Below are 25,771 nucleotides of genomic sequence, written 5' to 3'. Positions count from 1 at the left end.
GGATAATATTTAAAGCTTCGAGGTGCAGACATAAAAGATAATTTAGGTACCTCGAAAGTCCTGTAAAAGTGCTTGAATTTCTCTTGTACAAACCCTGAATTATCTGAAACTGCAAAATTCTGTTGTTTAATCTCTTCACAGACACAAGCAACAGAAGTTCAAATGGACTAACAAACTCCTTGGAAGCAGAAGGTGAAAGTATCTCAGTGGTCTCGAATGCTGGCACAGAGGATAATAACATGTCATTGGTAAGGCATGACTGACTCATGCTGTACTTCTAGTTATATTGACTTTTTAGTAAGACATTATTTAAAAAAAAAAAATGTTCTCCTAATTTGGAAGGCCCAATTCCCACTACTTAGTAGGTTCTCGTGGTGGTGCTTTTACTCACCTCAATCCGGGTGGCGGAGAACAAGTCTCAGTTGCCTCCGCTTCTGAGACTGCCAATCCACGCATCTTATCACATGACTCACTGCGTAGACTCCGCGTGTGGAGGCTTATGCTACCCTCCGCGATCCACGCACAATTTACCACGTTCCTCATTGAGAGAGAGAACAACTAATAGTGACCACGAGGAGGTTTCCCCATGTGACTAACCTCCCTATCAACCGAGCCAATTTGGTTGCTTAGGAAACCTGTCTGGAGTCACTCAGCACACCCTGGATTCAATCTTGTGGCTCCAGGGGTGTTAGCAAGTCATTCTTAAAATAATTGTTGTCAAGCACTGTGACAAGAAGCACCAAGTTCAAAAAAAAAAAGACAAAATAATGATAGTACTAGTCACCGCTTTATTAGGAACACATGTACACCTACATATTCATGTGATTTATCACATGAATATGTAGCCAATCGCTTGGTAGCAGTGAAATGCATAAAATCATTCAGATAATTATCACATCAACCATCAGAATGGGGAAAAATGTGATCTCAGTGGTTTCGACCGTGGCATGCTTGTTGGAGCCAGACGGGCTGGTTTGAGGATTTCTGTAACTGCTGATCTCCTGGGATTTTCACACACAACAGTCTCTAGAGTTTACTCAGAATGGTGCCAAAAACATCCAGTGAGAGGCAGTTCTGCGGACAGAAATGCCTTGATGATGAGAGGTCAACGGAGAATGGCCTGACTGGTTTGAACTGACCTGTAAGGCTACGGTAACTCAGATAACCCCTCTGTACAATTGTAGTGAGCAGAATAACATCTCAGAATGCACAATAAGGTGGATGGGCTACAGCAGCAGAAGACCACGTTGGGTTCCACTTCTGTCAGCCAAGAACAGAAAGCTGAGACTGCAATGGGTCTTCCATCTGTGTGCCTCAGCAGAAATCAAGATTCATCAGCTATGTTTTTCCAGTCTTTAACTGTCTAGTTTTAGTGAGCCTGTGCCCACTGCAACCTCAGCTTTCTGTTCTTGGCTGAAACCGACTCAAGGTTCGACTTGTTGTGCATTCTGAGATGCTATTCTGCGCACTACAACACACTACAGGTGTACCTAATAAAGTGGTTGGTGAGTGGATATCATAATGTTTATGTTCTGTGCTTTATAGAATCTATATCAGTGGTACTCAACTGGGATTTCATTTTGTCAGGACACAGACTTTACACCTTTATACCAAAATTGTTTATTGTGCAATAATATACAAAAAAAATGTTCTTTGAGGAACATGGAGGTTTAGTAATATTGCCAGGGCTACAACAGCTAGTGAAATGTGTGAAAAGCACTATATAAAGAAAAATTACGTAACTTCTTTATTAATTAGTTGGATATGCGCACTGTGACTAGAAAAGCCTCCATCAGTGACGTCACTTTACAGTAGTGAAAAATAAATTTCTATTAAAAAAAATACAAATGTGCAAGTTGTCCAAAGCATACTGTATGTGCACTTTATATCAAACACTTTTTTGCACAAAGCACGTTGTCAACCTGTTGAAGTGTTCCCCTTCAATAATCTTGACTGAATTATAGATTAATTAATTATCAAAATATATTAAAGCATGTTATATGCCCTTAATGACAGTGGCCTAATTTGACTAGCTTTTACCAGTTAAAATTGTTGCAAAATTTTGTAGAGTCCGATTGGACACACATTTGACAACCGCAACAAATGATGTTGGAAACATTTGGATGCATTGTATCCACATTAGGTTTGATTTACTTGTTTGCAACTCATGTTTCTATTTTTCTAGCAGATAGCATTGCATGTTTGTAATCTGTTGATTACATCACATAGGAGTCTGATGTAAAAGCAGTTTTAAAGTGACTCTGTATAAGAGCATCTTTAAAGTAAATGTAAATTTCTCCTCCCTTTTAAAATTGATCAGCCTATTTATTTTTCTGACCTAACTATGCACAATTGTATGGTTAGTTGCATTGTATTCATTGTATTTAGGATTGTTTTATGCTATTCGTCATGACCCTATCAAAACAGACCTGCAACCCATCAGTTGAGAACCACTGCAATATGCCAACGTCTGCATGCTTGAACGCAGCATGGGCTACGGTCCAATGGGCAGATGTGTCTTAGTGTTATTTGACAGCTTTGGCTTCCAGAAAACTGACATCTAGTTCTAAATGTCTTAGTTGTTTTGGCTGACCCAGTAACTCTAGTTAAATCTCATGAATGTGATGAGAATACATGCAATCTGGCAACACATTTAAACTTAAATTGCCTTTTGTTCTGTCTCTTGAGGTGAAGAACAGCAGAAACTTTGGTGAAAAAATGTGTGACAAACCCATAGAACATGGTGCCCTGATTGAGTCCATGTTTGTATTTGGACAGAATATGAATGACATAGCGAAGGTTTGATTCAACTGAATCTGACATTCTCTGTGTTATTGACTCATTCATTGAAATTTCTGCAAATCTGATTTTGAAACCCCATGAAGTCAAAATTCAAGTTTTGTAGCTTTTAGTCCATGTTCTTTGGCCTTGAGGTAATCTATGTGTATGCTAGTGTGTGCTTAAAACTATTAGTAATAATACGTATTTAGAAGTGATGGTGTTTCTCTTCCCTGAAAACGTACTAATAATATTGATGACTCCTGTACTCTTGCCTTTTTAAAATACTCTCTGGAATAAGAATGTCCCTCCTCCTAAATCCCAAATCATTCTTCAGTGTTCTGCATTTTGTTGATGGCAAAATTTACGTAATTCGCTTTATATGAAAATGCTTGCATTAGTGTCAAAACCGAAGTATACTTGGTGCACAATACCACTTACATCTGACTAGCATTAGCAAGTAGCAAATCATGGTTCACAACTTAAGTCTGTTGGTCATTAAATAAAGACAAGCCTTTCCCTTTTTTCAGCCCCAACTACCTGTTTAAATAGGAAAAAGTACACAATGGAAAGAAAACCTGGCTTGTCAAGTGATTTCATGGCATCTTTAATGTTTTATTATTGCAGATCTCTTTAATTATCTTAAATGTAAAGAATGGACTGTGGTTGTTTTCCTATTTTAAGTTAGATTTCCATTCTTTATTCTACAGGTGGGTAAAAGTTGTGACTCATCTGAGAGGGAAAATACAGATTGTCCTTCAGAAACTTCAGTGGAAGCAAATTACTTTTTACAGTACATCAATTTCAGGTACTGCGGTTTAAATGTTTATGCTTGTTTAAAGAATTTTTACAGGTCGCCTCCAGCATAAACCTGTAACAGATCTTGGCACCGATATTCTTTCTTGTAGTGAACAGAAAGCTGACAACAGCAGTGCCAACTGTGCGAAGTTTGTTTTTGGACAGAACATGTTGGAACGTGTTTTGGTAAAGCAATAAATTCCTTAGTAAACCTTGAAATGTTTGACAGAATTTGGCTTGCTCAAGCAAATCATAGATCACAGTTCCAGAGCCCATTACTCAGTCACACCCTTATCTCATGGCCACAGGCTCTGCCGAAATGCAGCTCTGATCCGAGAGGGGGCAGCAGCGAGCCACAGCCAGAGATTGGGCTCTTCAGCCAGCTTTCCTCCTCGCAAGATCACAGCCTAGAGAAGAGTACGTATTTCAGACCACAGAAACAAACCTGAGATTGAGGTGTGAAGTCACAAGTTTTCAGCACACAATACATTTTTTCAGTCCTCACTTCAAGTGATGCAACAAAAATCAACAAAAATACAGCCATCCCGAAGATATTTCATGTTTAATATTTAGTTGTGTGGCTTGAGATTCTAGACCAGTGACATTTCACTGTGGGCTAAATCAAATTGTTTTTTTACTTTTGTGATAATTGTGTTCCCTGTCAAAAATGGCTGCCCATTGGAAAATAAGTGATTAGTCTACAAAATGTAGAAATATTAAGTTTTCAGGAGCATTCCAATCCTTTAGATGAGCACATATGTGGATGTGTGTTTGCACACACACAAAGTCCTCAGACATGTTCATACACACACTTACAACTACACACACATACTGTGTTTATCTATCCCTTTAAGGTATACTGTAATTTAAAGTTTGTGCTGCTTTTTCCAAAATATTCTCTAATGCGCTGTAGGTGACAACACAAAAGAGTCTCTTGAAGAGTCTGCAGCACGGCATGAAGCACACAAAACTCAGAAGTGTTTATTAGAGCGAGTTGAGGTCAAGACAGGAGAGGAGTCTGAGAGCAATGTGCTACAGGTAAGAGCAACCCTCAGAACAAATCAATACACATGAGCATGATAAAGACACATGAGAAGATGATGCGGTGGTGTGGTGTGTGTTTTCAGATGCAATGCAAGTTGTTTGTGTTTGAGATGGTGTCTCAGTCTTGGGTGGAGAGAGGATGTGGAGTGCTACGGCTCAATGATATGGCATCTGCTGAATACGGCACCTTACAGTCCAGACTGGGTAATGTAATGCTAATCTGTAACAGGCCTGGGTTATCTATGCCTGCTAACAGTCACTCGTAGCTGTTGTTTTCATGTCTTCGTGAAGTTGTAATTTAACATATTTTAGCAAAATGAACCATTGATTGACCCATTTGGGTTTTCCATTGGCTGTTAATATTATAGTATTATTCTGTCATTTTAGAATTTGGTTGGCGAATGACCAATATACAGGATATTTTATGATAAATAATGTAGACAGATTCTTGCTGAAATTAAATGTGTACACCTTATTTTAAACAATTACTGAACGTTCACAAAAAAACAAACAAACAAACTGAAAACCGATTATCATCCACTGACAAAGCTGTTTGTAAACGTCACAAGGGGGAGCTAATACTCCTGTTAATTGTGCATGTTATCAGACAATTCTGTTAATCTAAAACCTATCAGACAATGCTGTTAATCTCAAAATAGCTCCATATCGACCGGTTGGTCAGCCTGACAAATTAATTTAAGTCTATCATCACATAAAACCTTTATTTTACAAATATTCACAAAGCATTTTGTTTATCACTATGTAAAACATAAGCTTTTCAAATATGTGTTTAAAGACCCCATACAATTACTTGAGAGTTTTCTTTTTTTGTGTTGACATATTTCACTGATCTTGAGAAAGGGGACAAAACATGTCCTACATACAAAAGTCCTCTTATGTTAAAAAGGAAAAATATAATGATATAAATATTGTAACATTTAAATCTTAAGGAAATGTGTACACTTGGGCATTTATTACTTATATTTTTAAATAATTTAATTTGAATTGTTTTAAATGCATGCTGTATACTTGGAAGCAAATGTAACAACCTGTCCTCAGCAAGAGGTCACAATGTTAAACTGCCAAACAAAATGTTTAAAAATGCATCACATTTATGAATATGAAATGAAAGGTATGGATCTGCAAGATATGAAACAATACAAAGAAAACTTTTAAATTATATTTTCCATAAAAAGTTTTATTTTTTTTGGGAATGCCCAATTCCAAACGCGTCCTCGTGTCGGCGTAATGACTCCCCTCAATCCATGTGGATTAGCATTGCACTTGTGGAGGCTTCCTGCTATTCTCCATGTGCCCCACCGAAAGCGAGAACCACATTATGGTGACCATGAAAAGATTACCCCATGTGACTCTACCCTCCCTAGCAACCGTGCCAATTTGGTTGCTTAGGAGACCTGGGTGGAGTCACTCAGCACGCACTGGATTCGAACTCACGACTCCAGGTGTGGTAGTCAGTGTCAATACTCGCTGAGCTACCCAGGCCCCCGATCTAAGTATTGTGTTTTTTCATATTTTAAACAAACAATGTTGAAGTCTATGTGGTTACAGCTTCTACATGTCAACTTCGTCATCCCACTGTCATCATTTCTGTAAAGAATTGTAAAATAATTTTGACATTTGAGTATTTTTTGAGGCAGCTTCGACTGAGGGGGAAAAAACAAAATGGTTCCAGTGTACAACACATGGTTTAGATGGAAAATATTCAATTTTGTCAAAACAGAAAAATAAAATATTAATAGAATGTATTTTTATCACTTAACTCCTTTCCTGAAGACCATTATTAGATAATGAAGACTTTACACTCTTGTTGGATGGATTAAATTAAAATAGTATGCTATTTAGTATGTCGGACAGAGTTGAACCAAATCACAGTAAGATGTGTTGTAAAGTGAATAAATGTCAATTTTAAGAAAAAAGCATTTTTATAAAAACCTGTTCCCTTACATGGTTCGTTAGCTGAGACCTTTGTTGACAAATATATCCATTTCAAATAAATGTTGTATTAAAAAAAATTATAACTAAGGGACAAAACTGGTTTTAAATCTTATCTCAAGAATCAGTGAGGACATATCAAAGGGATCATCTTTTTCAAGAGCCATTCACCTTTAACTGACATCAGAAGCATGAATCATCATGTAGAGAAAAATAAAACATTCTTTGTGTAAACTTGTCTATTTGTATGGCTTTAGCTCTACATGATGGTTGGAAGGGTATTACATTGCATGTAGCATGTTTCGTATAGAAACCGCGTATTCACCGTGCAAGTTACGCAATGCAAATTACGCAGATATATAATAAATAGCGCGTCATTTCGTTCAAGTTCAACTGTTCATTTGCTTCACTTTGCAGTTGTAAATTGTTCCATAAATGTAGTGGATATATTGATTAACCTCACATACTGGAGTAATAGATTAAATGATTCCATATCTATTATCATCTTTATACAGATTCTCAAGATGTTTTTAACTTCTGTTTATATATTACTCTGTTAATATCTTTCAGTATCTTTTTTTATTGTCATATTTTTGTCAACAGTATGATTTGAATAAAATCATTTAATTATCATCAAGATGCGCCTTTTTCTCGTCTGTGTTATCGTAATAAAATAAAAAAAAACTTTTGTCAACGAACGTTTTCGTCAGTGATTTTGTCGATTAGATTAACACTGGCCCAGTAGTGGTAAGCAGTGAGATGGCGAGCAGAGAGCCAATCATAAAAGTGGGTGTTTACTCTCAGGTCTTAAAGCAGAAGAGGCACCAAAAGAGCTGTTTCTGAATGAGGGTGGAAAATGATCATGTTTTACAAAAATATTAAATAAATAAAAAAATACTAATATTATAAGTGAACCCTAAGGAACATATTAAAATAAAAAGGCATGTCATAAGCCTTTAAGTGTATCCTCAGGCTTTGTTCACACTGAAGGGTAAATTTAGATTTTTTTTTTTTTTTAATCTGATTATTATTTTCTGTTCAGACTGCAGTTGCTTTTGCTTGCACATTCACATTAGTCGTCATAGTAATGATGCAAACTTATGTATGTTCACTATACATTAGAGTTTAGCAATGTTTTGCCATTGATTATGTTTTTCATGAGGGCTGTATTAAAATATAAACACATTAATCACAGACAGCTTACGAAATGGGAGAGGTGGCATATGCAATATTTGTTGGTGCATTGATGCATATGGGACGCCTATTGACCTTTATTTGAGCGGGCATCCAAATGTCCCATATTGAAGCATGCTTAAATGGTCGGATGACGAGATGCTTGAAGGGAACCCCCATCCTGTGTTGAAGCCCTCAAAATGCTCAAGTGTTAAGTGATCATGCCTATGCTCTGTTCCTCTCAAAGGCTGTACCTTCCACTGCGTCCCTTTCGAAGAGGTCATTTTGAACTCACTTTTAAGTAATTGTTATTGAAAATTCTGTTTGTAACTATACAGCATGGCCATCATTTTTGGCATTTGGAATGCAGTAAATGTCTTATCATAAAATCTGATGAAGCAATCCGGTGTGCACCACAGATGTAGAAAAAAACACATGAAATACGATCTGACAGTTCAGACTGAGGCACATTTAACAAAAATTTGCAGGCATGTGATTGTACATTTTCCTGCTTTTTTTGTGCTTGGAGCATGTTAATTTCATCATATACATAATTTTATTTATCAAATGTTGTATATGTTAACAGATAATGCACTAGGAACTAACATGACCTTCCAGTTAAAAATTGTATTTAACCAAAGTTATCAAAAATAAAAAAAATGCTGTAAAATATTGTTAATTGTTCATTATATTTTAATGTATTAATAAGTAAAACCTTATTGTACAGTGTTAACAATTATTCTTGACAAACACGGCTATTGTTGATCCGCACAAAACTACCCAAACAGAGCGCAGAAGTTATAAATATATAGCCAACGTTTGAGAAGGGATCATTTTGACAAGCTTTGCGATTTGGATTGAAATACACTTCCTGGCCAAAAAAAGTTGCATACGCTAATATTTAGTTGGGACCACCTTTTAGTTTCTTAGTGGCATTGTTTCGACAACCTTATGCAACGTCACAACATTTATTTCAATCCAGAGTTGCATACATTTTTGGCTGAGATCTTGTATTGATGATGGGAGAGTCAAACCACTCCGTAAAGTCGGAGTTTTTTTATTTATTTTTTTTATTCGTTTTTGGGATTTTCTCCCAGTATCGAATTCCCAATGTGTTCAAGTCCTCGTGGTGTAGTGACGCACCTCAAATCCCCAAATCACAGCTGCCTCTGTGTCTGAGACCGTCAACCCGCGCATCTTATTACGTAGCTTGGCATGTGTTGAGGCTCCATCCCATCCACCATGACATCCACGCACAACTCACCACACGCCCCACTGAGAGCGAACCACATTATAGCGATCACGAGGAGGTTACCCCGTATGACTCTACCCTCCCTAGCAACTGGGCCAATTTGGTTGCTTGGGAGACCTGGCTGGAGCACACCCTGGGATTTGAACTAGTGAACTCCAGGGGTTGTAGCCAGTTTATTTACCACTGAGTTACCCAGGCCCTGATTTGCCCCTTCCTAAACACAGTAACATCTTTTCCACAACCACGGGATACTCGAGATGGATTGATTGAGTCCGAGTCACAAGTCCAATTTTGATGGACTTGTCACAGACTCTGATGCATTTTAATCCCTGATGGGATTTTTTTCAGAGTCCATGGCATTTGATTTGTGATGCAATGAACAAAATGAAGAAATAAAAATAACAAAGCTTTTATTATTTACAAAAATAAATTGACACTGTCTGCAAGCAGTTGTAGCACCCCCCTGATGTCGTCAATATAGCAATATTTTGTTTCACTGTGTTGAGCAAACACACCTGCAGAGCGGCACACTCAGTAACATTCAAGCGTATTGGTTGACTATGGCAACTGCTGTATAACAGATTACCGAGGTGGCTGGCACGGCGAACACAAACACAGGTATGTAGCCAATGTACTAGAAACTACAAGGCAATTTCGCACGGCACGGGACCTGACAACTTGTAAAATCGCATGCTGCGTTTGTGCAGCCATGACGGTACTACGCATCGTGGTTTCATCGTGGTTAGCTTAAGTCAAGTCACCCACATCTCGTCTCTAACAGTTTACTAAAACAACATGCCAAAATATATATATTTTTTAAAATATTATTAATATTGGCCTATTAAATCTTTTTAGGCGTAATGTATCCACACATAGGCATCTGTAGTCTCGTGGTCCACGCAGTAACTTAAACTGTTTCTTGATGATTTAACTGTAACTTTTTAAATAGTCTGGGAAAAAAATTATTGCCAAAGCAGACTGCAACTCAGAAAAACAATAAATAGGTGCCGTTTACCTGTTCTTCAATTTTAAAAGCATTGACGAGCTTCTTAATGTTTGTGGCAGGGTGGAGGGCGGGGCCAGGTCGTGATCCTACACACCCTGTCCCGTATTCGGCTAATTATGCCTCCGTGAGGGGTAAAGGTCGACTGCAGGGGATCTGCGGGAGAGAGAGATCGTTAACGGACATGTCCGTCATGTGTGTGTTTGTGTCTTCTTTTAGGTTTATCATTAAACTATTATTTATATTGAAAAGCCGGTTCTCGCCTCCTCCTTTCCATTGAATAACGTTACAATGTTCTTTTACAGTTTTGCACAATGAAATATGAAGTTATTGTTCATATGTTTTGTTTATAAATGAATTATAGATTGGGTGACCAGACGTCTCTGTTTATTACACAGGACAGTCCTGGTTTTTGGTATATCTAGACTGAACATTTTCAAATATCTGCACCGTATCTACAGGGTTTTATGATTATACAGATGAACGGTTAGATATGTGAAGATAAATTTCACTGCAGATATCACGTCAGTAACGCTGGAATTGCAGCTAGCGATTTTGAACCTGTTAGCAACTGGGGAAACGGTTCAAACCTGTTTTATATCCAACTGTTTTATTTCTCGATGAATTAAAATAAACCTGTCTTGAATGAAGTCCTGATGGGAGCCTATCTATGTTCCTTGGGTCCTAAGTTTCCCAGTTCAATATTCTGTAAACACACATTAACCCTACTATTTCACGTTCAGATATTTCATAAATATTAACCTTAACTCTAACCCAAACCCTATAAATCTGGGGAACATAGGACCCTTTGTCATGTGTTCATTATGTGTCATATAATTTTGGGGAACATAGGATCCTGGGAACATAGGAATCAGAAGAAGCAGCTATGAAGTCTTTGAGTGAAGTTGTTCTGAAGAAAGGTTGAATGACACTTTTTGGGGGGGGGTGAAAAATGCTTATAGAGAATGCACTGGACAGGAAATTGACACCCCCCTGGGAAAAAACGGAATTCAAGATCACATCCTTTAATCGTACTGTAAAATTGGATTTTGTGTTTTTGTCCTATTCAGACTACAGAAACCTAAACGGATTTGAGTCAGCCAAAAAAAATCCGATTTTTTTTTTTTGTGAACATGGCTTTCTGTTTACTGAGAACTGACCCGAGTGTTATTTTTTGTTTGTGTGTTCCAGTCATGAGGACACAGGGAAGTCTTCGAGTGATCCTCAACACAAAGATTTGGTCTCAGATGCAGGTGGATAAAGCCAGTGAGAAGAGTCTAAGAATATCAGCTATGGACAAAGAGGAGCAGGGCATCAAAGTCTTCCTAATTTCTGTAAGATTTGTCAGTTAACTACTTGCCTGACACAGATCTGATTCATAATTTCAGAATGTGAACAGATTCACTCAAGTGTTGTGTTATTATTTGCGTTTTGGTCTTATGTGGTCTCATCTCTTGTCTCAGTCCAGCTCTAAGGATGCTGCCCAGTTGTATGCAGCCTTGCATCATCGTATTCTGGCACTGCGGAACATTGGTGGTAAAGAGTCTAATGCCCCTTCAGCTTTTCCTGCGGGTGAGGTCATCTGCTTCAGCGACGATGACGAGTCCCGCACACCCCCTGCAGTAGCTACACCTGCATCAGGTAATCTTTCATACCAAAGCAAAAGATGAGTGTCTTCAGTGGGGTGTTGTAGCAAATACCTCTAGTTATAAGGTAGTGCAAAACTCTATTTTAAAGTGGTCACGACATGCCTTTTTTATTTATTTTATTAATATGTTCTTTGAGGTTCGTTTTAGAGATGCGCCAATACCTGGATTGTTTCCGATACTGATGTTTTTAGACTGGTTGGTATCGGTCCGACGAGCACAATTCAAATCAATCCATATCACATGTGATAGCTCTGTGAATCACAAAAGGCTGTGTTTAATAAGTTTTGCATGTGTATGCATGTGCAGCGCGTGAGTGAATGGCACGGCTTTGTTGACACACATACATTGCAAATGCAGGCTGTTGATGTGCTCGTGGCCCTCAAAGCCAATAGTATTAACACCAGCATTTATATCATTATACATATTATTTTTTGTATTGGTCTTTTAAGACTTGACAGTAAATACTCACTGTTATGATTGTCTCTACTCTTGACTGACCTGCTCTCTCCTTGCCATCTCACTGCTCACCACTACTGGGCAGGGCAATGGAAGTAATGAGGTAAAGTAGGATGTGAATTTGTAGAGGTGATCAGATGCAAATGTCAGTGGGACATCACAATGTGGAGGAAATGGAGAATGATTCGTTTTGGCAGCTTGGTTTCAACAAATGCTCTTTTTGCAGTAAGAAGGAAGTTTTGAATTCTGAAACTTACAGTATGTTTTTATTATACAATGGCCTGAATTTTTTAAAAGGTCAAGGAAAATTGTAATCTTCATGTCATGATCCCTTAAAGATAAGTTTTGTTTATAAACATTCAGTTATTCAAATTGCGTTTTAGTTTTTTAACAAGTAATGTTTTTTAGTTTATTATTTGAAGTAAAATGTGGAAATTGTTCAGCTGTGTGACTGGATTCTGCATGAACTGTGAAATACAGAAACTCTTGTTTTTAAACATCAAGTAAGACATTTTCAAGCTCTTTAGTTAAGAAGAGAGAGAGAGAGAGAGAGAGAGAGAGAATTTTCAGCAGTAATAAGCATTAAATAACTTAAAGCTTTACTTATTTGTGAGAATGCTAGCATATGGAAGTCTAACCGTAGCTGTATATGCCCCCAATTTTACAATTGTAGCTATACTACATCTAAAACTAATTTATACAGCATTTTGCTAATTATTTTATAATTATTCATGCAGCTTTTATGACCTTGTTAATTGAGAGGCTACATATAATATTTTTTACTTTTAAAAAAGAATCATTTGACACCTAAGGAACAAATGGAAATCTTTTTTTGAAAAATAAAGTTAATTAAAAGTGGGGATCCATTTAAAATAAAAGGTGACTAATTACAGCATATAACTTTTACATGTATATCATATCATCTTGATGTTGGGGAAAAAAGCTTCAAGTCCCAGTCCATTTGTCAGCTACCCAGTTATCTATGCAATCTGTCATGTGCCTATTCTTCATCAGGTAATCCAGAGGCAGGTGTGCATCCATCCACAGGGGACAAATAGTGCTGAATCTGCTGCTGATTCCAAGCCCACAATGCCTCACTGCAGTCCTCTTACTATGCAGGTGTTTATCTCTAAACTTAATCTGTGGGTATACTGTAGTCGTATGCTCCTTAGTTTATTAGATTATTTTTTTATTTATAGAACTGGACATGTAACAATCTCAATGTCATCATATTGATGAGAACAAGCTTTTGTTTTAGTTTGAGTGAACAGTCACATGCAAGCAGTATTTTTTATTTTTTTGTGTGTGTGAGGTTTGATTTCTTTCATACAGTACAAAACATGGCTGTGTATTTTCCCATTTCAACTTCCATCAATGGTCTCAAATGTCTAGAAATGGTTCAGAATCAGAAACCTTTACAATGCAGCCCTGAATTGAGGTATAACCCATTTAGTTCACATTTGTTCAGTCTCTTCATTTAACTTGTGCTGCACATCAGATATTATTTTGCTTTTAATCATCATTAAAGTGTGGTTGTAACTCCAACTTGTACTCTTAGTTTAAATGGTTGTTATTAGAGGAGTGAACCTCATGTTAAGGCCACACCTCTCACACAAAAGAACAGTTGTACATTGTAGTACATTTACAGTACTGTAAATTGTCATACTTGAAACAAGGTCAATGCAAAAGTACTTTTTCCACACACATTATATTTTTATTAATATGTTCTGTATATTAGTTAGTATTGTACATGGTTTAGGAGACCAAATATTATAGTATATAAAATATGTTACTATAGAAATGTATTCTTCTTGTAAAAAATACGTTCCATATTGTCTGTTACAGGTTGGTTTGTGTGGTGGGGATATAATGTTTTTTTTTTTTTTTTTTGAATGAGGAGCTTCCGCCATTAGATCAGCAAAATGTAGATTATATGCATGGTTCTCACTGTATCGAGGGAATTTTGTTAACAACATTACAGATCTGTAGGTTTTCAGGGATTTTTTTTATTTTATTATTATTTTTTTTATATAAAGTTGAGCAATGTTTTCTTTGAAAGAACTGAATCGCATTTGAAAATCTGCAATTTTTTTTTTTATATTTTTTATTTTAAATAAAACATTTGAAAAATGTTATGGCAATTAATCACATTGCCCCCTCCCCCCATTCTAAGTAACCTTGTGATAAGACAACGTAATGTATAGAAAATATGTTGATTCTAAAGTATATATACACATCACAGGAGTATTTGTTGTGCTTCCTTTTAGTTTATGCTGATTTAAAAAAAATATTTAATGATTTTAAAAAAGCCCGGAAAGCTGATTTAAAAAAAAAATATTTAGGGATTTATTTAATTTTTCTTTTGATTCTGTGGTAAAATATGTCTCAAACAATTATTTGTGAGATTCACTCATTATACTTTTTCAAGATTTGTTTGGAAGAAACTAAACCTAGTTCATCTTCATTTATTGAAGGCAGTTGATCATCCAGTGTGGATCAGACTCGTGACTCATGAGGTACATTACTGCCTAACAACTTGTGTGACTCTCACGCAGTTAAGCCAAAAAACGGCTTTCCCCCTCTGAATAATGTATGCTGCTGAACTATTATATGCCCAATACACTGCCAGTGTTTGGTACTCATTTGTAGCATATTTTAATAATACAAAATGTGACTATGGGAAACAGTGTGTAATACAGTTCTCCATGTAAATGGAGGGACTCTTTGTGCAGCTGAAGAGCAGGATGCATAGCAACAGTTTGACTGTTAAGTAATGTGTAGCTGTTTTTCACCTAAATGTGTTTAAACCAGTGGAACAGGTTACTACCCAAGTAGTTTTATAGTAGTATACTCTAAAAAGATGTTCATTTGAAAACATATTTTAATTACAATATTGTACAAAATAAAACTAGAGATATATTTAGATATGTTGGTCAATATGCTAAGAAGACAGATTTAGCAATGAAATTTGAAGTTGTAATTTTTAGTCACATTACCATTTAGATTTTTAGTGTTTAGATTTTACTTTTTACCAACTATAGCACCTAAATTATTGTTGTTTTGTATTCATATGTATGTTGTCCTTTCTCTTCCTCTTTACATTCTGTTTCTCCACTTCAGAATGAATGTGTATATTGGCCCCTAAAATTGTCTAAATTGCTTTGCATTAGAAAACAAGATGAAACAAAGTATGCTAGACATTTAGAATTGAGCTTTTTCCATTTTTCAGTTACTTCAATTTTCCTTGTATTTTAAACCAACTGGTCCCACTGTGATTTTAGTGGATGTATGAAGTCAGTTCACACAAGTGCTCTAGCAGATTAAATAGTTTTGTCTCCATTTTGAACAATCTACATATTGTATTATAATTTTATAAATTCTTTTTGTGAAATGTTTTGCTTGCAAATGTGTTGTGCTATAGTTCTTTACAAAAATGGACCCTTGGTTTGATATTTTGTTATAAATTGCAAAGACTTTAATTTGTTTTTAAGTGTGACCGAAGTGTCCAAATATGTTTGTGGGGCCGCTATATGTCCATAAAAGGTTTCTATTGTTAGATGTTTCCCATCAATATGAAAGCATGTAAATTGGCAGAACTAAAGGTTTACGAAACCGATGTTTGCATAGGAAGAGTTGATTGATGTAAATGTTTATTTACATTGTGTGTTGCAGCACATGTACTGCAGCATACACTCCTGGTCTTTTATTGTTCCATGTTGGGTTGTTTGTGTAAACCTCAGAGAGACTGTGAACACACGGGTGCTATTTCTGGTCCAGAATCACTCAACTGCACTGGTCTTGTGGTTTTAATATACAATTTCACTCTGATGGAAGTGATTTAGAGATGATTTAGAAGGGCTAGGCTGCTATTGGACTTAAGCATCTGTTGACTTCACTGGGATAATTATCATCTTCTTTTTTTTTTATCATAATTTGGAAAAGTGTAATGATTGTCAAATGTTGTTGTCAGTGTGGTCAGTAATAGACATTGCTGTTTTCCATGAACCATGTGGCAAGTTGAACCATTATAAAACATAAACCTGGAATGTTCAAATAATCTTGTCCTTTTTTCTCTAGAAGTTTTCTTTTGGCCATCGAGCATCCTAGTCGTATTTTGTTTAGAAGAATCTCTATAAACACTTCTTTATTCCACCGTCGCATCTAATGGTCTTGCATTGAAATCTGTTGCTGCTTTTAATAGACAAATTCTTCTACCACGTGAAAACCTTCGTATTTAGATCAAACTATTTGTTTCATAAAGTTTTTTTTTTCTTTTTTTTTTTCAAAGAACACGTTTTTGTCCAAAATAACTAATACGAGCGCTTTCAAAAAAATGTAAGTGGTACATTTCTGCTTTTTAACCCTCTGGAATGCCCCCAAAGATTTCCACTGTAAGTGCATTTATACTATAAACACCATTTCTGTTTTTTACAAACTAAGGGAGGAATCTAAAATGTCTGCGGTCATCAACAGCACGTCACAGATACTGTCCATATACTGTGGAGCTTAACTTGTATTGAACACATAGCATTACTATAAAGTTGTTACGGTAGCTATTTGAGCATCCACATTGCATTTATACTTGTTTCTGAAAAACAGATTGTTGTACAAGTCCTGAGGTGGTCTGCCTTGAATGCATCTTGGAGGGCATTAACACTTGCTCTTTTCATATCGGAAAGCTGTACGATTAGTAAAACTGCAACTGCTAAGACATTTGAGCAAAATGTTTTTAGCCCCTCTGTCATCAGGAATTTTCCTCATGATTAATTTGTCCGTGTCTGAGCCCCAGAGGGAAGTGCTAGCTGGATTCGGCCAGTATTCAAATTACATTAAGAAACACCTGAACCTCTTTGGCAATGGACTTTGTTTTCAACAGATTTGTTCTGCATTTGTTGGTTGATCAAGTTACAGATTATGTAAAAGGAATGGAACATTTGTTCATGTTGCATTTTCAGTAAGAATCGTATGTTCAGGACTGAGAAAAATATACTTTTACTGACCTTAAGTTAGTCATGTTATTGTGTCATTTGTGTTTTTGTTATTGGCTTAAACAATTAATAAACTCGTGAGGAGGAGGTAATTTATGATATTTAAACTATTGCTCTTGGCCATTACCATGTAATTAACAAACCATAAATAGCAGTTTTCAGATATTGCATTATAGGTTTAATACATTTAAAGTGTAATCTAATATACTGTAGATCTTTTTGAGAAGTGGCATTCTTAGCCATTCACCTAATGAGGCCAGATCTGAAAAGTGTATTTACAACCACCAGCTGTTTTTCACATAGTATTAAATGATCTGCTGTTTTAGTTCCTTAAGCACCTTCAGCCTAGTGAACTTTATTATGTAATCAAGCAGTTGAACAAAAACTATTAAATAAATCTACATCATTACAATATTATAGAGAAACTTTTATGGATCTTATTTAAAATTTTTGCAACGCAATTAGAGAATAAATATTTACTGAAGGTACTGTAAATAAAATAGAGGTGACTGGGGCTAGTTTTCATAAATTTCATTTAATAGTTATTTTATATTTTTCAAAATCAATTTCTGCATAGGCACAGACCTTCAAGTATGGATACAAGTTGACCTGATGTGACGACTTGCCCCAATAGAACCCACTTTTTAATAGCCTATTATAGGATTTTCAGCAAAGTTTAAACTGTAAAACAATGACAAAAAACTAAATTCATGAAATAAAATGTAAAGGGTAACATACAGAAATTTTGTTTTAACCAGCAAATATTGTATTTAATAAATTGTATACATTTCTAACATTTAAAACACATGTGACAGCTTGCCCCAACCTCTCAGTTAGTAAAGGGATAGTTCACCCAAAAATAAAAATTAGGCTACTCTTTTACTCACCCTCTTGCCATCCCAGATGTGTATGACTTTCTTTCTTCTGCAGAACACATATAATGATTTATAGAAGAATATTTCAGCTCTGTAGGTCCTAACAGTGCAAGTAAATGGTGACCAGAACTCAGAAGTTCCAAAAAGGACATAAAGGCAGCATACAAGTAATCCATAAGACTCCAGTGGTTAAATCCATATATTCACAAGCAATATAATAGGTGTGGGTGAGAAACAGATCAATATTGAAGTCATTTTTTACTATCAAGCTCCACCTTTGACCAGCACCAGCCAGTAGGTGGCTGAATGTGAAAGTGAAAGTGTAGATTTTCAGTAAAAATAAATAAATAATTCTCACACATACCTATCATTTCACTTCCGAAGATAATGATTTTAAACCATTAAAGGTTCTGGACACCATTCAGTTGCATTGTATCGACCTACAGAGCGGAAATATTCTTTTAAAAATCGTTGTGTTTTGCAGAAGAAAGAAAGTCATACACATCTGGGATGGCATGTTGGTGAGTTAATGATAAGAGAATTTTCATTTTTTGGGTCACTGTAAATGCATTAATTTGACATAAAACTTGAGCTGTGAAAGTTTTGGTTCTACCTTTATTGAATAGGTGACCCTTGCCTTAATGTATCCCACTGTGGTTTTATTGTGTTCACTACTTTACCCAAATGTCATAGTAGAAATATTATATTGGAATTTTAGTTGTAGAACAGTATTTACAGAAAATATTCAAATTTAAATGTTTGAAAAGACACACAAAACCAGTGCTAGTGTAAACTGAGATAATGCACTTGTGACAACTTCCCCATGTGACAACTAGCCCAAATCTCACCTATGTAATCATTATATGAGCATATACTGTATATAATTAAGTGATTAAGTGATCTGAGAATCTGCAGGTACAACAACAATACAATATGTTTGACAAACACATTTTAGTGTTTAAAATATTAAACCTATTATAGGAGTTGCACAGAGAAGTTTTACTTCCCAATGAGGCTTTTCTGTAACTTTTCACAGTTTTGAAATTCTTCACTCATTCTGGAAGGCTTCAGTTGAGTTTATTTGAACAGTGAGGTTGTGATATTTTGTTATGGTTTTTGCATGTGTGCAGCCAGATGAATGCTGAAATTTAGGTGAAATGTGAGGAATACTTTCCCTTGAACATTTCAAAAGATATGCAAGTGTCTCATGTTAACAAGTTTAGGACAATAAACATCTAAGTTCCATTTGTAGGAAAGTCTTTACAAATATACAATATTCCACAAAAATCACATCAGTTAAGTGCACAGACAATTATCTCATCAAGAGAAATTTCCCCCCCAAAACTGATGTTATTCCACACCCGTATGACTCTTATTTCCTTGGAACATAAGATCATGTTCAGTCACCATTAATTTCCATTACATGGAAACAAATGCAATGAAAGAGAATGTGACTAAAGCTTGCATGCTGCCTAATGTCTATGACAACAATTTCTATGATATGTGATGACACTTTTAATTTTTGAACTATCCCTTCAAACAAGGCACTGAGCTTAAAGTCATCACATTGTAACTACTATTTTTTGTTACTTATTAACAGACATCAATGCAAATAAGCAAAATCTGTATGCACAAATTGTATGTCCTGTAACTATTGGTTCTCAGAAAGCCGAAAAGTTTACAGGAGTTCAGATGCAAATGTGTTTCCATTATAAATGTAGCTCCTCATTTTTTCTCTTTTAGACAAAACAAGGTGGTTGAAGCCTCCGTGCCATATTTTGCTTCTTTTTAAAATACGTTTGTGTACACTGACTCAATCATGTCCAATGAGCATAATAGGTAAATGAGCAGCATCTCTCACCACTGACTGTGGCTTTCCTCACCGTCCCCACATAAACAAATCCAGTGAACCACAGAAAATGTTCTCTGGATGAATCGCCAAGAGCCATGGATTCAGTTAAATGTTTTTTTTTTTTTTTTGGAGGCATATTATTTAACTCACTGCTGAATATTAAGTTATGGAAATGTTATACAACCCCAATTCTGAAAAAGTTGGAACAATATGAAAAATGCTTATAAAAACAAAACCGAGTGATTTGTATATTATATTCACCCTTTGCTATATTAAAAGCTCTACAACTACACATTATATGATGTTTTACCCTGTTAATTTGAGTCTCTATATATTTTTTTAAATGTACAGTAATTTCAAATCAGATGATTGCAACAGGCTCTAAAAAAGTTGGGACAGTCGAGTGTTTACACAATGGTAAAACATCACCATTTCTTCTAATTACACTTATTAAGCATTTGGGCGCTGAAGACACAAGTTTGTTATGTTTAGAAAGTGGAATTTTTCCACATTCATCCATTGGTAGGTCTTGAGCTGCACATTTGTATGGGATCTTCATTGCCATCTAATGTGCTTCATAATGCACCACACATTCGCAATTTAAGACAGGTCAGGACTTCAAGAAGGCCAATCTAGCACCTGCACTCTCTGTTTACACAGCCATGCAATTGTAATCCAGGCAGTATGTACAAAATGTTTACATATCTGTCTGCATTCATGGTGTTCTCACAGATGTGCAAGTTACCCATGCCATGGGCACTGTCACACCCCTGACCCATACAGACACTGGCTTATAGACCTGATGCTAAAAACAGCTTGGATGATCCTTTTCCTCTTTGGCCCAGATGGCTGTGTTTTTCAAAAACTTTCTGGAAATGTGGACTCTTCGGACCAAAAAACACTTCTACTTTTCATCTTAGATGAGATCGAGCCCAGAGAAGTCGAGCCTAGAGAATTCGGCAGCACTTCTGGACAGTGTTGATGTATGGCTTCTGCTTTGCACAGTTTAACTTGCGTCTCTGGATGCAGCGGTGAGTGGCGTTGACTAACAAAAGTTTAATAAAGATATCCCAAGCCCATGTTCATGATATCCATTACAGATGAATGACATTTTTTAAGACTGTGATGTCTAAGGGATCAGAGATCACAAGCATTCAGAAGTGGTTTTTGTCTTGCTCTTTACGCACCGAGATTTGACCAGATTCCTTGAATCTTTTAATTATATTGTGCACTGTAGAGGGTAAAATGCCCAAAATACATCCAATTTGTCTTTGGGGAACATTATTGTTCCATTATACAATGTGCTGGATTATTTGCTGAAGTATCTCTTTGTAAATTGACAAGTCTCGAACGATCCTTGCTATTGAAGGACTAGGCTGTTTTTTGAGGCTCCTTATACAGAATACAGTACTATGACACAATTGCATATCTGTTTAACATCTTCTGTTTCACATTGCCTTGTTATTTTAACGTGTCAGATTGATGTTAGTCTTAAACTGCCCATCTCAACTTTTTTTGGAGTGTGTTGCAGTCATCTGATTTGAAATTACTTTACATTTAAAAAACGAACAAACAATAACATTCACAAGGTTAAACATAATATTATGTGTAGTTGTGGTGCTTTCAATATAGCAAAGGGTGAATATAAATTACAAATCACTCCTTTTTGTTTTTATTAGCATTTTTCATACAGTCCCAACTTTTTCCGAATTGGGGTTGTAGATACAGTTAGATTACTGCATTTAATGTACCCAAGTGCTTTTAGAAAAGAAACACTGTTATAAATAGCATATCTTAACACAGTTTTATGGGATTTGGCTTCTGTTCCATTAGTCTGGTAACTGGTTGGAAGCCTATTGCTCACATTCCACCACAGTCTCAACCATGATTTATATGCTAAACTGCAATGTGTTTTAATGAGTCACATCCAATTAACAAAGCATTAGCTGGAATGGGAAAAGCTGAGATTTAATATTTGCTGGTGTTTTTTTTCTTTCCAGGAGATAAAACAGCAGTTGTAAGATAAAGAAGGAAAAGGAGACCTCTTTACACCCTCTTTGCATGTGAAATAAATTACAGTGCTGTGCTACACTCACACACAGGCTGCGGGTTTGCTGTCAGGTCCAATATAGTTTATAACACAGCCCTCTATATTGCAAGTAAATTACTTGCATTTGCGAGTACATTTTGCACTATGCGACTAAAATATGTCCATTATTAACACTGGCTATTAAATATTAACATTTCACTTACCTGTGATTTGAGTTGTGTAGTGTCAAAGAACCACAATCCTTTTACTAAATAAAAAGCAGCCGATTAAGAAGCCGCGTTCAGTCTCGTCTTTCCCTGCATGCTGTCTTATGATCGCACAGGAAAATGAATTTGTGTCATTTAGTTGAATTCCAAAATGCACCGTGGATATCACCAGAGTAGCTCTATGAGAGCGTGTGAAGATGTGTCTCAAGTGTTCTGATGGGTGCACCGTCTACCGAAGCTCATGCCAAACTCCCACGAAGATTTAAACAAGGTATAAACTGATTAATTTAACAGTGAACACAAAGCACTCTGGTTTCACTTTAATTGAACGACCATGTAATGGCAAATATTCCTCGTCATTGTGGGTTCAATCACACAGTGTTAATGACACACAGTGACACAAAGGAGAAGCCCACCTACTCAATTTCTGTGGCGATGATAAAATTAATCTCAAAATCTTCCTTCATGTGAAATAAGGGCTTGTGGTTTAAACGGAGTGCTTTAAAATAATGTGTTAAAGTGTGAAGAAGGCCCCTTTCTTTGTTTGCGTAAATCTTTCTCAGTTGCATTATGCTTATATGTCAAAAAGTCTGGCTAGTAAAATAAAAAACATACCAGCCAGTGGTGATTCTTTCTCCAACATGACTGTAGAAGTTTGTAACCGCCTCTTTGCAAATTGGACTGCAAATCACTGAGACTGGACAGGCCAAGTTTCAGAACACTACATAGGCATGTTGACATAGACAGTTGTTAAAGGTCTACTCATTTTTTTCCTCATTAAAAAAGCTTTACATCCAAAGAAATGAATAGTACTTTTGGAAAATATGTTTAAAGTCATGTACACGCACATGGGACAGTCATTTCAGTAGCCTAATAAAAACATGGACCTTTATTATACATGGATCTGTGCTGACTTATGTTGAGATCACATGACCATCCGAATACTAGATTCAGTACCGCAGCTCCCTATACGCATACTACGCAGTCTGCATGGGACATCAACTCCCCAAGGGGCTCCATCTTACTCTAGGATGGCACCAGAAAGTCCACCGGCTGCCCTTACTCACACGGTATACATTATTCAATGACCCGAAAGCAGTTGCAGAACACAGACGATCGCTTCACGCTCATATCACGTGAACCCCTATCACCCCCCACCTGGAACTCTGAGTATGGCATCAATTTGGCAAGCAGGGTCCCTGACTAGATTTATATCAGTAATCCAAAATCCAAATCCTGGACAGCTTTGCTCATGGAATAAATTAATCAAGGCTGATTGTGAAAAGGGCATTTCTTCAGTGGCACTGGTAACCAAAAGATATTGCTTTTGATATTGCAAATGAGAAAAACTCAGAAACGCAGAATTGAGTCAAAATGTTATAATTTGAGCTCAGTGTTATGATTGAAAACCTCTTCATGCAGAGTAGTCACACAGAATGCTTTAAAAAGAAACACAATCAAAGCACAAATAACCTTTAATTACAGGTACTTTAAACTTGATGCGGTACAGGAAATGACTCACAGCATGTTTAGTCTCTCTGGGCTCACCCGAGTGACCAGTTTGATTCAGACATTGTATTATGGTAGAATAGAGTCAAGGCAAACAGACGGCCCTGGCAGTGATAGATTATGTTTGTGTTGAGAAGATAACGTAACACACTCACTGGTCAAAGTAGTTTAACGTCCAAATTACCTAAATCAGTTCCTGGAAGCAGAGTTTTGTTACAGTGTGATCATCCATCAAGCCAAAAAATGGTTATGTACCATGGATATTCATTACAAAGTCTAGAAGGTCTGAAGCCACCTTTTGCACTTCTCTCAATGGACAACCGAGGGCGCTCAGCACATGGCCAATCAGTACCGCACTTTCTGTAGATTCATTAACTTTTGTGTTTGAAATGTTTAAAAATAAGGCCTGGATTGTTTAATTTATATTACAGATTATAGGCCATGCTGCATTAGGCTATAACAACATAACTCTACCTTATCCTTGGATAAGCAATATAAAAATAGAAAAGTCTTTTCCAGTCATAAATGAGACCCAGTGTTAAAAGGCTCTCCCAAAAGGGCTCAACAATAATGATGGCCTTACGGCCCTGGGCCAACGTGAGCGAGATTTGGACCAGTTAAAGGGACAGTTCACCCAAAAATGAAAATTCTCTCCCAGATGTGTATGACTTTCTTTCTTCTGCTGAACACAAAGATATTTAGAAGAATATCACAATGCAAGTGAATGGTGACCAACATTTTGAAGCTCCAAAATCCCAATAAAGCAGCATAAAAGTAATCTGCACAACTCCAGTGGTTAAAACATATCTTCAGAAGTGATATGATGAGTGTGGGCGAGGAACAGATCAATATTAATGTACGTTTTTACCTATACATTTCCACTTTCACATTCTTCTTTTGTTTTTGTCGATTCATAGTCTTTGTACATATCGCCACCTACTGGGCAGGGAGGAGAATATATGGTAAAAAAGGACTTATATTGTCACGGTGCGGGGAAGACAGGACAAAAGGAGAGGAAAACAAATCCCCTGAGAAGCGGGTAGAAATTGAGGAGGACGACTCCACAATCCTGGGCTCCAGTTGTTGATGACACCGCACATCTGGATATATGCCAGGTTATAACGCTCTTCTCCATCATTTGATGATTATTTAATTATATTCTGCTGATATGATCGGTTGAAAATGTTCACAAACATCTCTTTTAAATAAAATGTATTTCACTGCCTACTTTGGCGGTAATAGTGCGATCTAAACTTTTGTGTGCTGAAATACCACACGCAAATGTGGTTCAACTGTTTAGTGAATCTACCCCACTGTGTTTTATTCCCTTTAACTGAAAACATTACTTTTTTGTGAAAATGAGTACAAACTGAGAAAGAAAGGGAATCACAGTGTTATTTGAATGCATCAATCCTTTCACAGTCAGTTTGTAGGAACAGACAACACAATCTAATTGATCTATTTTCATCCTCTAATTGACTTTTCACACTGTAAATTGTTTACCCAGGGTAATTTTTAAACACTGGGTTACTTATATTATCTTGGGGTTTGATTTTTACACTACATTTGTAAACCCTTCTATTTGCATATTTATGAGGTTAATAACATTGATTGGACAAGGAGGCTAAATCATGCGATAAATCATGGCCTCATATTTATTCAAATACCTATTTAATGTAGTATGTACAATAAATAACAGATTTTTTAAAATATAAAAAATCTGATGTATTTTTTAATATTTGTCATTTGTAACAAATGTATTATTTTACAAAATATAGGCAATGCATTTGATTACAGCTAGGACATGTTTACTACAGGGGGTCATCTTAGTGTTTTTCTTGAGTGTGCGTGCGTGCATGTGTGTGCTAAACTAAATTAACAGATGTTTCCTTTTTCCCTCATAATAATATTTAGGATGATACATCATCATCCTGTACTTGCTAAACTCACAGAAATATATTTGAATTTATCAGTAAAACATTCTTAAGGGGAGCATCTTCCCCCATCTTCCCTTATAACATCTGCTTATATTTTAAATGATTGCACAAACTATTCAGTAATGGGTAGCTATTGATTTAATTGTAGTTTAATTGCATTTGTATTTTTCACTTGAGCAACTTAAAAATGTAAACTATAAAAAAAAATCATAAATCACACAGGGTTTCTTTTAAAGCAGTTTATTAAA

At 36.2% G+C, this 25,771-nt stretch overlaps 1 protein-coding gene across 3 annotated transcripts in view; it reads left to right on the top strand.

The window, feature by feature from the left end:
- The window catches only part of LOC127633075 (ran-binding protein 3-like), a 29,739-nt gene extending 4,965 nt beyond the window's left edge, over positions 1-24,774 (top strand). Inside the window, exons 9-17 of one of the 3 annotated variants that reach the window (XM_052111950.1) lie at positions 142-248; positions 3,489-3,586; positions 3,687-3,762; positions 3,885-3,993; positions 4,490-4,614; positions 4,704-4,824; positions 11,193-11,335; positions 11,465-11,642; positions 24,504-24,774. In XM_052111950.1, the coding sequence (XP_051967910.1) occupies positions 142-248; positions 3,489-3,586; positions 3,687-3,762; positions 3,885-3,993; positions 4,490-4,614; positions 4,704-4,824; positions 11,193-11,335; positions 11,465-11,642; positions 24,504-24,673 (1,127 nt within the window). In that variant the 3' untranslated portion in view covers positions 24,674-24,774. Of the gene's footprint in view, positions 1-141; positions 249-3,488; positions 3,587-3,686; positions 3,763-3,884; positions 3,994-4,489; positions 4,615-4,703; positions 4,825-11,192; positions 11,336-11,464; positions 11,643-13,120; positions 16,216-24,503 lie in introns of those variants that run through there. The other 2 variants (XM_052111951.1, XM_052111952.1) reach the window with 2 other exon arrangements.
- Positions 24,775-25,771: the final 997 nt, after the last annotated feature.

This window comes from Xyrauchen texanus, chromosome 39, assembly GCF_025860055.1.
Source record: "Xyrauchen texanus isolate HMW12.3.18 chromosome 39, RBS_HiC_50CHRs, whole genome shotgun sequence".
Lineage (NCBI taxonomy): Eukaryota > Metazoa > Chordata > Actinopteri > Cypriniformes > Catostomidae > Xyrauchen > Xyrauchen texanus.
Note: the sequence above shows the minus strand (reverse complement) of the source record. Positions and strands in the feature narration are given on the sequence as shown.